Source organism: Esox lucius, chromosome 11 (assembly GCF_011004845.1).
Source record: "Esox lucius isolate fEsoLuc1 chromosome 11, fEsoLuc1.pri, whole genome shotgun sequence".
Taxonomy (NCBI): Eukaryota; Metazoa; Chordata; class Actinopteri; order Esociformes; family Esocidae; genus Esox; species Esox lucius.
In genome coordinates, this window is record NC_047579.1 from 6,289,990 (window position 1) to 6,304,570 (window position 14,581).

The 14,581-nt window shown below is 44.8% G+C and overlaps 2 protein-coding genes across 2 annotated transcripts; one reads left to right on the forward strand and one right to left on the reverse strand.

Moving 5' to 3' along the window:
- Positions 1 to 5: 5 nt before the first annotated feature.
- Positions 6 to 6,133, reverse strand: coil (coilin p80). The gene is made up of 7 exons (XM_013131324.4): positions 5,614 to 6,133; positions 4,073 to 5,273; positions 3,741 to 3,830; positions 2,690 to 2,737; positions 2,315 to 2,384; positions 1,940 to 2,028; positions 6 to 1,035 (listed from the first exon to the last, which is right to left on the reverse strand). The coding sequence occupies exons 1-7, from the start codon at positions 5,862 to 5,864 to the stop codon at positions 976 to 978; spliced, it is 1,809 nt and encodes a 602-aa protein (XP_012986778.2). The 5' UTR covers positions 5,865 to 6,133; the 3' UTR covers positions 6 to 975.
- Positions 6,134 to 6,500: 367 nt separating this feature from the next.
- scpep1 (serine carboxypeptidase 1) lies at positions 6,501 to 13,528 on the forward strand. Its single transcript, XM_010905667.4, has 13 exons — positions 6,501 to 6,643; positions 6,999 to 7,138; positions 7,278 to 7,367; positions 7,449 to 7,604; positions 7,960 to 8,034; positions 8,464 to 8,536; positions 10,174 to 10,211; positions 10,410 to 10,538; positions 10,622 to 10,706; positions 10,919 to 11,032; positions 11,150 to 11,287; positions 11,551 to 11,714; positions 12,098 to 13,528. Exons 1-13 carry the CDS (start codon positions 6,586 to 6,588, stop codon positions 12,158 to 12,160), a joined length of 1,323 nt encoding a protein of 440 aa, XP_010903969.2. The 5' UTR covers positions 6,501 to 6,585; the 3' UTR covers positions 12,161 to 13,528.
- Positions 13,529 to 14,581: the final 1,053 nt, after the last annotated feature.

The window sequence follows — 14,581 nt, forward strand, 5'->3', positions numbered from 1 at the left end:
GGTTTTCTTACAAAAAGTAATGGTTTTATTCAGAAAGCAACATTCACAGTTATATCAATGTGTAACGTGTAACAAAACAATACAACCATTGTCTAAAATAAAGACAAGTAAAAAGAGATCAAAGACTGAAGAAAATCTTTAACATTACTTGGTCAACCTGCAGCAATATCTCAACACCAGTACTTTTTCATTCCAGACAAAGATTAGGGTTAGGCAAATCTCCAATGAGGTTGCTTTTTAGTAATCTGTATCTGAGAAACCTTCCCTAAAATAAGTTGCTGGCATTAAGAGGTGTTCATCATACCCACAACTAAACCACTAACAGACTAATTATCATCATCTTAAATTCAGACTTGGATTAGCTGAATATATGTTTCTGGTCAATTCCAGCTGAACTCTTTTTAGTTACGAGTTCAACTGAACTTAACCAATTAGTACATTTAAAAACATCTTAAAACATTTTGTATTAGTTAATTTCCTGAATTGACAGAATGACAGGGGAATTACCAATTTTTTTACTGCCGGGCCGGAACAAAAGCCTGCCTTAAAGCTCAAAAAGACTGGAGAGACAGGGGTAAATTAAGAGTTGTGGGTTTTGTTAAGAGGTAATGTTTGCTAAAATTACTAAGTTCTTCAAAGGAATATCTAAATAATTCTTAATTAAAGAATCCTCAGTCAAATGTGACATTTTATCCAGGACTAAGGTTAATCTGGACCCAGATTAACCTTTCTCAATGTCAAAACTAGCCCCAGTCCAACATCTGGCAAATGCCAGATCTGTACTGGACACCCTTAAGTCCACAGGGACAGTTTAAATTGTTTTGAGTTTTGTGCCAAATTATTATAATTCACCTACTAATGGGAGCTTCGAGTGTCAAATAAAATGGGCCAGTGTGTTAGAAATCGATGCACCGATTCTACTACCATTCTGTCCCTGCTCTGACCCTTGTTGACCAAGAATGTCCAATCATTTTCTCAGCCTATATTCACCATAACCAGCCTGGGCTCCAACAGCGATTCCCACCGCTCAGTCACCTGCAGAGAGATACAGAGGAAAAACACTGAGAAAGGATTCCATTCATTCTACGGCAGTGATGTCACAAAGACATCCCTACGGTAACAGGAAAAAACACACTGAATTCTGCGCATACAGCTGTTTTATTTCAATGTTTAACCCTCCCTAAAGCCAGGTTTAAAGTAGCCCGTCGGTTCTGTTTTTCAACTAAGCCTTTATAAGTGTGAATAACTGGACAATGAACGGCTTCCCTCGATGTTAGGGTGATGTGGTTAAAATGCAGCTGGGGACAATGGGTTGGGTTTAGCTCGTCCAAACAGAGCTACACTGATGTTACTGAGAGAAGTGGCAGGCTTAGTGGAGGTGGAGGACAATATGACCAAAACAACATTCAACACTTCAGCCAATAAACTGGCTTTGACTCATCAGCTTTGATGTGACAGTACTGTAGATATAGTACCTGTTTAACAAATAATGGGCGCATTTTCGATTGTCCTGCATGACTTTGTTTTGACGGGGCCTGTTAAAACAACATTGTTGGATAATATTTTATGTCTTTCGCGCGAGGGTAACGTGACCCAGCGCAGTCCACATTCCCAGGGTCAATTGGATTTCTTAAATATAAACCGATGTGACGGACTCCCAAACCTCTCCTCTGGGTGCCACTGACATTGGTTCATATTTAACCCCACCCCACCCCACCCCAGAGCTTTTTCATTCATTTGATCTATTCCAGAGCTAGCACGTTTAACTCATCACCTTATCATCAAACCCTTGACAAGGTCAATCAGGTGAGCTAGTTTTGGCTTTGAACAACATTTCTTATGTGAATGTCTAGTGATCCAGGAGAAATGGTTTGAGAACCACAAACCAGCACAACACACACAGGAACTGTTCTAGTAGAGCTGCAGAACCCAATCTCACCCTGGAGCCACGGGTCACAGCGTACTCAACATCTTCTGAACCGTCTGCGTTCTGATAGACCAGGTCGAACTTCCCTGGCTCCGCTGGGGCTGAGGGACACACAGGCAAACAGTTAAGAGACAGAGAGCACCTGACACAGATGGGAGAGAGGCAGGTGAAGGTGGTTATCCATCTGTCCACTAGGGGGCAGACATCTTGGTTAGGCACAGCAACACCAGGTGGTGACAGTAAAAGTTTTAGAAATAGCTAGAGGAAAAATTGTCTGAATCCAAATCGTGGTTTAACAAAAAATCCAAATAAAGCATCTCTTTCCTTTTTCCCCCCCATTTGAGATGTGTTGCTCTGTTTGGGATCCTGCAGTGCATTTGGCCCTACCTCGATAACCTGAGAGCAGCTCCAGCTCAATCTGTTTGGTGCTGTAGTCAAAACTAATGATCCTCCCTTCCTGAGAAAACCAGAGACAGCAAATAAAACAATACATACACATAAGGACTATACCTTTAGAATAAATATGTCATATTTTATCAAAAATACAGATATGAAACAGTATTCTAATACAGACATTTCCTGTGAAGTAACAAGCTGACCATTCTCCATTGAATGAAACATGTTGAATATATTCATGTGTTACTATGGGTATGTAGTCCTAGTATACAACATAAGACAATACATGAAGAAATGAAACAAAATCCTAACCAGGTAGATCTCTTTAACCAGATGAGTGGGCAGAGAAAGTCTATTTTTACTCACTTTATACTCAGACACCTCCGGTGTGTAGTTCTCTGTCAGCTCCAGCAACTGTGAACACACACACACACACACACACACACACACACACACACACGATGAGTCGTGCAGCGCCTTAACATACAGTCCAAATCTAATCTGTCGCTACCTAAATTTAGGACCGAATTTTCACTAGCGGATTCACACAAACAACTTTCTTAAAATGTTAGTTGAAAGGGCGCATTTTTCTCTGAGCGCAGACTGAGCAGGAAAGCCTGTCTGAATGTAGAGACTCCATACTGCAACTATTAGAGCCGCTACTGAACAACAGCAGGACAAAGGGAACAGCCACAGCTGATTGAGCTGAACACATGAAGAGTATATACTGCACTTCAGTGGGAAGTGTATTGTACTACGAATGCAAGCGGGCTTCACTTCCACACAGCACGGTCTAACAGCATCTGCATTCCCCTGGAGTGTGCACTCCACTTCCACACAGCACGGTCTAACAGCATCTGCGTTCCCCTGGAGTGTGCACTCCTTCACTTCCACACAGCACGGTCTAACAGCATCTGCATTCCCCTGGAGTGTGCACTCCTTCACTTCCACACAGCACGGTCTAACAGCATCTGCATTCCCCTGGAGTGTGCACTCCTTCACTTCCACACAGCACGGTCTAACAGCATCTGCATTCCCCTGGAGTGTGCACTCCTTCACTTCCACACAGCACGGTCTAACAGCATCTGCATTCCCCTGGAGTGTGCACTCCTTCACTTCCACACAGCACGGTCTAACAGCATCTGCATTCCCCTGGAGTGTGCACTCCTTCACTTCCACACAGCACGGTCTAACAGCATCTGCATTCCCCTGGAGTGTGCACTCCTTCACTTCCACACAGCACGGTCTAACAGCATCTGCATTCCCCTGGAGTGTGCACTCCTTCACTTCCACACAGCACGGTCTAACAGCATCTGCATTCCTTGTACCAGTCAGCCCTCTCTAGTCGGGGAAGGGAACGAGAGAAAGGGCACACTTGGAGAGCTTGGGATGCGGTCCATATGTAGCCGCGGGTTACCTTGAAGGCAATCTTCTGTCCCACCTGAGGAGGAGCCGCTAGCAGGGGCATGGTGCTGTAGTCCCGCTTAGGGGCACTCTCTGGTGGGTTCTACAACACACACACACACACACAGTAAGAGTAATCCATCCCACGTTCCAGTCAACAGCAAGGGGAAGCTACAGAATAGGGTCAATGGGGTCAATTCCAATCAGCTCAGGAACTGAATAGAAATGTGAACATTCTGCACACAGAACTTTTCAACACGGAGAGATCCAATTAATTCAGACGACCGAAAACAAATTCAATAAAGCCCAAACACAGGAATACGGGCGCCTGGTGGGCTGACTTACGTTGAACACCACGGAGTTGTTGGTCAGCGAGTCGCCTCGGTGTGAAGGCAACTGCTCCGGGGGATTCTGCTGCCGAGCTGGTTGTCCACCACCGTAGTCAAAACCAACCTCCGCCCGCGCTCCGCCCCCTGGCCCTCTGCCCTCCCCTCGGCCTCCCCGACCCCTACCCCCTGGACCCATGTCCCAACCCCCGCCTCGTACCCCCACACCGCCACCTCGCCCCCTCTCCCAACCCCTGGGGAGTCCCCGGCCCCTCTGAGCAGGCAACGCTTCCGGAGCAGGTGCCGCCACCAGTCCCAGTCCCGGGACGGGCCGTTTGATGACCAGCTTGATCTCCTCCTCGCTGCTAGTGTCGCTAGAATCCGAGCTCCCGGGCCCCGTCTGGGTCTTATGTGCCTCTGGTGCTTTGGGGCCGGTGGATGGCGAGTTTGTGGGGCTGGAGAGTGGGAGGCCAAGTCTGGGGGGTGAGAGGGCGTCTTTGTCCCTAGGAGGGGTTTTGGAGAGCGTGGATGTGTTGGTTGCAGGCTTGGGGAGACAGGTTTTGGTTTTAACAGCAGGTTGGCCTGTGGTTACTTTGCTGGTGCCATCGTCATCCAATGAGTCGGACGAGTCCGAATCGGATGATGATGATGACGGAGGCGGGCGTGGTTTTTTGTTTGCCGCTGGAGTTTTGACGATAGGGGTGACTTTTGGGGCAACAGGGGGTGCGGAGTTAGCTGATGGTGTTTTGGGGGGAGGTTTCTGTTTCTTTTTTTTTCTGGAATCTTCTGCATCCTCACTACTGCTGGAAACAGGAGAGTTTTTTGTCCGGCTCTGTGCCTTTGATGTAGTTTCACCATTGGCAGAGGTGATTGACTTCTTGGTGCCTTTGTCCCGATTGGCTGCTACGGAAGACGGTCCTGTGGACGAGGAAGTGGTTTCTGTCCCTTCTCCAGTCTTCACAGACCCTTTGTCCTTATCTTTCTTCTTCAGCTTTTTGGGGTGTGCTACACTCTCCTCTTCAACCGTGGCTGAGATGGAATGGTCCTCCAGGCTCTCCTCATTCTTCCTCTTCTTCCTCTTCTTCCACCCGGCACTCACTTCATTCTGTGCGGTCGACTCCTCCTCCTGTTCCTGAGCACCTCTCCCTCGCTTCTTGGCGTTCACAGTAGATGTGATGGCCTTACATCCGTTGACCAGGGTTATGGTTTCCACCTTCACTCTGTTGATCAGAATACAACAACAGGGGTGGTTAGATGAGTACAGACTCTCCCAAAGTAGCGCTGTTAGTATATGCATAAGTAACAGATGTTGATCTATAGATATCGATTATAGCTAGACTCAGAGCCTACAGTACTTGTATAACCTGTCTAATGAATCCCGGCTGTGTGATAACAGAATGGGATCCTAGGGAACGTTTACAGCGTGGACATTTTCAGAACGACACTGGCTAATGCTCCGGGTTAGAAGTACACGTGAATCAGACGTATTGAAACAAATGTGTGCATAGTGTGTGTGTGTGTGTGTGTGTGTGTGTGTGTGTGTGTGTGTGTGTTTCGTACCTGATGCTATCATTGTCTCGGACTACGTAGATGCTCTCTGTATGTGGCAGGTAGCAGTCTTCAATGAACAGACTCAAAATGCTTCGGCGACTGAAGTCGAACTTTTCTCGTATTATGCTTTCTAGGTCGGCTACCACCCGGCATTTGTTCAAGTCAACGAGCACCCAACACATGCGACAGTCGGTCACCGAGGGCGGAGGGTAATCAAAATACAAACGCACCCGTATCGCGTTGGTACAGGAGGCTGCCATTGCTGCTGTGAATGGAAGGAAATCTCACCCACATGCAGGTCAGAAAACTATTTGGCTGGCTTTTGAATAGTTGACGCGTGTTTAGATACTGCCACTTGGTGGTGCGGAAGGGAATTACCAAATATTTCATTAACGCTCCCTCCGATGTGCCCTCACACCGGTCCCTCACAACGGTCATGTTGTCCAAAAGCTAATTTGATTACTAATTTGATGACGTAAATGGTTTTGATGCGCAGTAACGGTTTATCAGCAAATGTCAAATACATTAAATTAGATGGCTAAATAATGGCGAAAGGTAGCGCCCTTCTCACATCGGCGCCATTCAGTCATGTAAAGTTATTTGGTAAAGGATACAGGTTGTAAATCACAATTTGTCACTTTGACATATTAAAAACAAATTATTAATGTCAAATATGTCACCTTTAAACTGAATTCGTTCGTGAGCTTGAACGGGACTGTCATGCCAAATAGTGCTCGTGACTGACGCAACGGAGTCAAACAAGTTCCGAAACAAATGTAATAATGTACTCCGTAACATTTTCAACCAGGCGGGTGAGCTTGGCTACTGACTGAGTATTCTCATACTGCTCGTTGATTGGCTCTAAAATCCAGTTTCCCTCTCGCCTTTTTTAATGTTCAGGTCAGGTGAGCTGATCACTCGGTCATATGACTTAACTGACAAAGAAGTGTGAAGCGAAGTTGTTTTGTACCAATCGGGAAAATGGGTTTGATACGCTCGCTCAGTTTAGTTTTGCTGTTTTTCGTAATCTTCGATGATGGTAAGTACCTACTGTAGCATGTTATGTGAAGTGATCGTGTCACAGCGATTTTTCGACATTCAAATGTATTGTAACAAATATGGTATCATCAGCCTACCGGGTCTATTCGGGAAATTCAACTGATCCAAGCCATGTTTTATTAAATTGCTCAGGTTTTGTGTATGCTAAATGCTCAGTGTAAAAGCTAGCTGGCAATGCTGAGGTTTTGAGAACATATCCCCGTAACCTCTAGCTTTGCCCAGTGAAATGGTCCACGCGTACAGTAAATGCAGTGCTACACTGCTGTTTGGGACTTTGCCATAAGAAGCCGACCCTACGGTTCCATCTACCTTTGCTGAATTGTCCCATCTTTCAGGGTTCTCCAACCCCCTGAAAGCCAAAGAATCCTGGGGCTATGTCGACGTGCGCGAAGGGGCACACATGTTCTGGTGGCTCTATTACTCCGACAGCTCGTCGGCCAGCTTCAGCCAGCTGCCGCTTGTGATGTGGCTGCAGGTATGTAACCTTAAACTACTACACGCGTTCACCTAGTAACTTAGGAGTCGTGTGACGAGGCTACTGTAATGTAAGACCGGTGGATGTATCTCCTTTCCGGAGCGAGGGAGGTCTAACAGTGTACCTGTCTCCATTCCAGGGCGGCCCTGGAGGATCCGGCTGTGGCTTTGGGAACTTTGAGGAGATCGGACCCCTGGATAGGGACCTGGAGCCTAGGAAAAGCTCCTGGGTAACCCCTCCCTTGCCTAATACACACACAGCTCATCAGTGGAAACTGAATGTCAGTGTTTGAAGGTGTGTTGTCCTGCAGGTCCAGTATTCCAGTGTGCTATTTGTGGATAACCCAGTGGGAACAGGATTTAGCTACACTGACACGGACAAGGCCTTCGCTACTGACGTGGCTACGGTGGCCTCTGACATGATGGTGCTGCTCAAACACTTCTTTGACAAGATGAAAGAGTTCCAGGTGGGTTCCATTGTCGCTGGGGGGTGGGTTCAGAACCACAGAATGGTGTTCAACATTTAGTTCAATGAAAACTACCGTAAGACCAGTGGAGGAACATTGTCAATGAGGGTCACAGACATGTTGATCAAGCTGTCCCTGCGAAATGTGAGCAATGGCTATTGAAGAGCAGTGAGCACTGATTTGGGGAAACTAGTCATTCAGCACAAACCGCACCTGGAAGCTCACTGAACGCACCCATGAATCACCTTTTAAAGAAAGAATGAACATTAGGCATTTTAAATTAATCTTACAGTGCCTGACTCGCTCAATATCTTCCCATCTTAATTGGCTTATTTTGTTTGTTTTGTTTATCCAGAGTGTGCCTTTCTATATCTTCTCTGAGTCCTATGGAGGGAAGATGGCTGCTGCTATCTCACTGGAACTCAATAAGGTAAGCACAAATCACCTCACCAATGGCATCTTCTTCCTTCCATAGTTTGACTCGATCACTAGCAAAAACCTGTTACAGCACTTGATCAATTCACAGAGACCGTTAATGCTTGTAGCCCAATGCTGTGTGACCTAAGATAAGGAACCATTGTGTAAAACTGTGAAGATTGACATCCAACCTGGTGTTGAGCAATCCTGGTCCTCAATGACTCCTAGATAATGGTACCTGCAACACCAAGAATGTGCGTTCAGTTCTGTATGAAAAATGCCCACATGACTGTGAGTCACTGTGTGAAAGCTAAATGACAGAGATTCAGGTGCTAAAGTTATACCGTACTTCCTCAAATCTTTAGACATTCTGCTCTGTACTGTATCATGGGATTCTTCCTGATGAATTTAGTCAGTTGTTCTGATGTCTGTTCATCCCTAGGCTGTGGAAAAAGGAAGCTTGAAGTGTAACTTTGCTGGTGTGGCTCTGGGCGATTCCTGGATCTCTCCATTGGGTCAGTATCAGAACACTACAGCACCATGTCAGAACACCATCAAAGAACTATGGCACACAGCTCTTTAAAATGAATGGTTTCTCTGGGCCGAACGGTTCACATGCCAGTGCAGTTTAACCCTCATCTTGTAAAATGTTTAGGGAACACGTGACAGGGTTATTGTTCAGGTCAAAGTCACCAGGGGTGTGTTCATTAGAGCACAACGTAGCAAAAAAAATTCCAACAAAAACAAGCATATTGGCATACACTACCGTTTAAAACTTTGAAGTCACCTTGTTAAATTGTCCATTAAAAGAACATCCAATGTATCAGAAATACAGTGTAGACATTGTTAATGTTGTAAATGACCTGTAGCAGGAAACGGAGGATATTTTGAATTATAGAACATCTATTTAGGTGTACAGAGGCCCGTTATCAGCAAACATCACTCCTGTGTTCCAATGACACGTTAGGTTTGCTAATCCAAGTTATTTATCATTAGAATACTGTTTTGTGATTGCTTTTGTGCTCATTAAAGAAGCAATAAAACTGTCCTTTAGACTTGCTTAGCATCTTCTGTATCAGCATTTGTGAGTTTGATTACAGGCTCAAAATGGCTATAAACAAATAACTTTCTTCTGAAACCCATCAGTCTATTCTTGTTGTGAGAAATTAAAGCTATTCCAAGAAACTGAAGATTTCTTACAACAATGTGTTCTACAGCATTCACAGAACAGCACAAACTGTCTCTAACCAGAATAGAAAGACTAGTGGGGGGCCCACAACTGAGCAAGAGGACAAATACATTAGAGTGTCTAGTTTGAGAAACCAACCCCTCACAGGTCCTCAACTGGCAGCTTCATTTGGTAGTACCTGCAAATCACCAGTCTCAACGTCAATAGTGAAGAGGTAACTCTAGGCAGAGTTCTTCCTCTGTCCTGTGTCTGTGTTCTTTTGCCCTTCTTAATCTTTTCTTTGGCCAGTCTGCGATATGGCTTTTTCTTTGCAGCTCTGAGGCTGTACTCAGTAGTGGAGAGAATCATGGCTAAACCCTCTTTGCCACAAGCCAGTTAATTATTCTGCTGTTAAATGTTCTACTACTCCAACCGATAGCATACAAAGATCCATAGCTTATTTATTTTGTAATGCAGTTGATTTCGTTTCATCACATCCTGATCACATCCAAGTGACCGTGTGCAAGGTAATTATAAAAGCAATCGATGTTATGGCTTTCAGTGTGTTTGTCATTGAACAGCAGGCAATGCCCCTCGCAATGTTGCAAAAGCACTTTGGATGAGTCCGTGCCACTAGAAATCATGTGGACTCTATTACGTACGAGCCTTCACTCTTTTTCGTTGCCCTTGCAGGATGCCCATATTATTGATCTCAGTTTGTCAGTCTCTGAGTATCTTATAATTTTTTTTAGTTGTATATCAAAAATGTATGTACCATGAGTGGCTATCTTGAAGCTCTCTGAAGGGAGGCTCACTCCCTCAGGCTTTGAAAACCCTGTCCTTGTGTAAAGACTCCTGGGCTAGCTAGAGTGCCACCTGGTGGCTGTAAAAAAAAAAAAAAGTTTTTCATTGATTCGTGACTAATGAACACTGTACTGGTGCGATAAACTGATTGCGCAGCAAGTTCTTTCCTTTTGTCTGCAGACTCTGTGATGACATGGGGGCCCTATCTCTACACCACAGTGAGTAACACACACACCCACACACCCACACACCCACACACCCACACACACACACACACACACACACCCACACACACACACACACACACACCCAACCAGCCTAGACGTTTCTTGTGATGTACTTTAAATAGGCACATGGGGAACCCAATGTATTTTTGGGTAGTGTAGTTGCTTGACCTCCTCTCCATCTCCCCTCAGTCCCTGCTGGATGACAACGGCCTGGGGGAGGTGAGCAGGGCAGCGGAGGCTGTGAAGCAGGCTGTGAATCAGGGCCAGTACTTAAAAGCTACCGAGCTGTGGTCTGTCACTGAGAACGTTGTGGAACAGGTAGGTGTGGGGTTCTAGCACGTTCACATGTTGCATCACATGTAGGAATGGTTCCTTTCAGATGCTTTTTAATGTGACTTCAGAACACAAACGGAGTCAACTTCTACAACATCCTCACCCAAGAACCCGATGATGAAATGACCTCCGTGGCTGGAGAAGGATACCTCTGTAAGATGCCTTTTCTGTGTCAGGGTTTATCGAGACACACCTTTAATCATGTTGATGTTAACGCTGTGTGACATATATATGACGTATATATGACAACATGTGATTTCATATAACACAAGCATGGAAAATGCTTGTGTTATATGAACCTTTTTTAAGGTTCTACTGTCACTTACTGCTAAAGTTCTTGGTGCTTTCCCTGATCCCTCCCACAGCCCTGCTGATGCGACGTCACATTGGCCCCCTTCACCACCAATCACTGAAGGACCTAATGAACGGGCCAATCAGGAAGAAGCTGGGGATCATCCCTCAGAACGTAACCTGGGGAGGTAAGCCACTGCTCTTGGCAGAAGTAAAAAAAAAAGATACATTTTTAACATCTTTTATGTTATAAAAAAAACCCAAATGTGTTCAACCTTTCCTGCCTGTCATTCTCTGTCCTGTAGGTCAGGCTGAGGATGTGTTCAGCAGCATGTCTGGAGACTTCATGAAGCCGGTCGTGGACGTGGTGGATCAGCTGCTGGATGCTGGCGTCAAGGTCACCGTCTACAACGGACAGCTAGACCTCATAGTGGACACCATGGGTCAGTGATGTCCGCTCGCCAGATTTGCCATTTGGCGCTGGGCACAGGTCCAGGATCATCATGCAACACTTAGATTATGAGTTGGAACAAATTGTGGCCAACACATTGTAACCAACAGCCATATTCAAGAGCATCAAGTTGAATGCATTTTGGGTGTATTGAGTTAGATTTTGGTGGACTCTAACAAGACTGTATTGATCTCAATCTCTGTAAATGGGTTTTTGTCATTGAATACTGGTCACTGTACAATGGTCCAATCTCAGGTCAGGAGCAGTGGGTGAAGCAGCTCAAGTGGGCGGGGCTGCCTAGCTTCAGCCAGTTGAAATGGACTGCCCTGGATGACCCCGCCTACCCGGGTGTGACCGGAGCCTTTTACAAGACCTACAAGAACTTCTCCTTCTACTGGATCCTTAAGGCTGGACACATGGTGAGGCATGATGACCTCTGAACTCTTCATTTACCTCTGCCTTTTGGCACATATTATGGTAGTAGGAGAATCTGCAGAGACACCTTGAGTTTAGAATGAAATGCAAATCTAGACGTGGTGCTGGGGTGGTCTATTTGATCTGAAACGTCTCCTCGGGTGTGAGTGTGGTGGTCCCAGAACCGAACCTGGAGAGTTATGTAAGCTTGTTGGGGGCTATGGTGACGTGCTATGTGGGGGCCCCAGGGAGAGGTTTGAGGACCACCCCAGTAGGAACATGACGCAGAAGATGCCGTGTAATGCAGTAATGTGTTTGGTCAGTATAGCCTTTCATTGACCCCCCCCCCCCCATTGCAATCCCATGATGCATTGCTCTCTGTTGTTAGATCCCCTCGGACCAGGGACCAATGGCACTGAAGATGTTGAAGATGATCACACAGCAGGACTGATACATGTCGCGCACGCGCACACACACACACACACACACACACACACGATGCCAGCTGGAATGGCTATCCAGATTTTAGACAATCAGAGAATCACCAAATATCATCTTTTGCCTCTGCTCAGTCCAGCATTATGACAACTCTACATTACCTACTACCAAACCGGCTTCTGTACTTGTGCACTATAAAGGCTTCTATGTTCAACTATGCACTGTGGGGAATGTGCCATTTCAGACTGGGCACTATAAAGGGAATAGGGTGCCATTGTAATGTCTCGTCTTCCCTTCTCCAGAAGTGTGTGGAAAGCACTGACTTGTTCAATGCTTTCTCACAAGCATGGCTGGAGGGAATTTCTGCCATAGGAATAGAATGGGCTTAGAACCTCTTACCCTGGAAATGTGTATTGAGTGCATGAGTGCACCATAGAGGTGGATTAGAGGAAAAAACAAACTAGTCATCGCCATTGAGGGCTTCCACCATTTTAAAAGTACTCAACATAACTTGCTGCCTGTGTGTTCAGACACTTGCTGGAACAACAAAGGATGCGTTCTCTATCCACATCTATGTTGCACACTACAAGCCTCTCAGTTCCTACAGGGGGAGCTCTAGTCCAGGGGATGGTCAACTGTATTCCTTACAACAGGTCTTCTCAAGTCTGAGCAAGAGGAGCTGGAGTGCTTCTGGTTTTCCATTTAACCTAGTCATTCATTATATTCCCCTGGTGTCACCGGTGTAAAAAACACTGCTCTACTGGAATATTCAAATCATACCCCACTGCTTCTTAGTCCTGAGGTCCAAAAGCATTTTACTCATCAGAGGTTTGAAAGTCACTGTGAGACCAGGATTTGGATGCAAAGCCCAGGGGCCTCAAAGTGCACAATGGAACTGTCTGTGTTTGAGGGGTTAGTGTTTGAATACAGCTGTCTTGCCTCGCTGCCTTTTTATGACGGTCTGCGGTCGTTTAATCTAGACAGAAGGTCAGTGTGTTACTTCGGTCGCATGGGGTTTCCGGTATAGACTTCCCGGTTGAGCGAGAATACCAGAACATTATAGGATGTACTTCAGAAGACACATCTCGACTTTGAGTTTGCTGTGATGAAGCATCGCTTTAAGTATTACAGGGGGGAAATTATAGGTTTGAATGATTTTATTCTTTTGAAGTTTTTAGTGTACTACAGAGGTTATGTTGAACAGAACAAAGCTTGTCAGTGAATGTGGACACGAAGAACCTTTTAATGTCCATCTTTTATGTAGATGCGTCTGAACAGCAGATTATATTGATATACTCCTCTGTCTGAGTGAATTGATTTCTGATTGTTAATTTTAATGTAAATTTGAGCATGAGAACAATAAATGCCTTTTTTTGAAATACTTTTCTTTGTTGTTGAGTAAGCTTACATGTCTGGAGTAATTCAACCCCACCATAAAACTTAGTTTTGATTAATTTGCTGTAAAGGGAAATCATAATCATGAGTGGGCACCCCAGTAATAGCAGTAGTAGTGATGACCCCGAAGCCTTGTCATCACAGTAAAAACGGATACTCGCTTACATCAACCAGTGTTACGCTGTGCTTGAAGCTGTTGTCCTGTGAACCGAATATCACGGAAGCTGTTGACTCTGAAACTTCTCTGATTCTGTTTTGGCTTTGGGTCTGCCAGACCTCCACCTGTCAGTTTCCTTCTGTTCCCTACTGTCTTGATGGTGTAAGAAACTGTACTCACTGACACCTTGGCTCTTTTCAATTTCTCTGAAGTAAAGACCTAAACCTTTAAGGGTTCTAATGGTCTGTCTGTCTTCCTTTGTTAATTGCCTTTTTCTCACCATTATGATAACAATATACTTCCTACAGTACAATACTGTCCAAATAATGGTTAAGAGGCTGAAGTAACACAGTGGTCCAATACTGCTTTTATAGAGTTTTTATACAGACTGCTTACCTTTGTACCATTTCAGGTTATTCACTGGACTTGAACTGCTGGAATTTTAATAAAAACAGGGAAAATGAGGGTATTCTAAAACCTTTCACCGGTATTATAAATTTGACCTAAAATGTAAGTCTTAATAAAACAAGTAACACACAAACATTGTATTACTGATTTAACATTTTTTTGTTGATACATTTATAAAAAGTTAAACATTCAGTCAAGTTCTTTGCATGCATTGACAACATAAAGATTAAACTTTATTAACTCGTTGAATGCCTTTGCATTATTTTCTTAGCTTTTTGCATTAACAATTTTTGGGAGGTAGGGTTTCCCCTAGTAACCTATCTGGTTATTATCTACATTCTTCATAATATCCACACAAATGTACAAGTGTTCCATGTCTAGTTTTACTGATAGACTCAAAAATACATTAATTGCCAATTAGTTACTAAGTGCTGACTTTGTTTATAGTGCAGAATGTATTTAGGCCAGTATCAC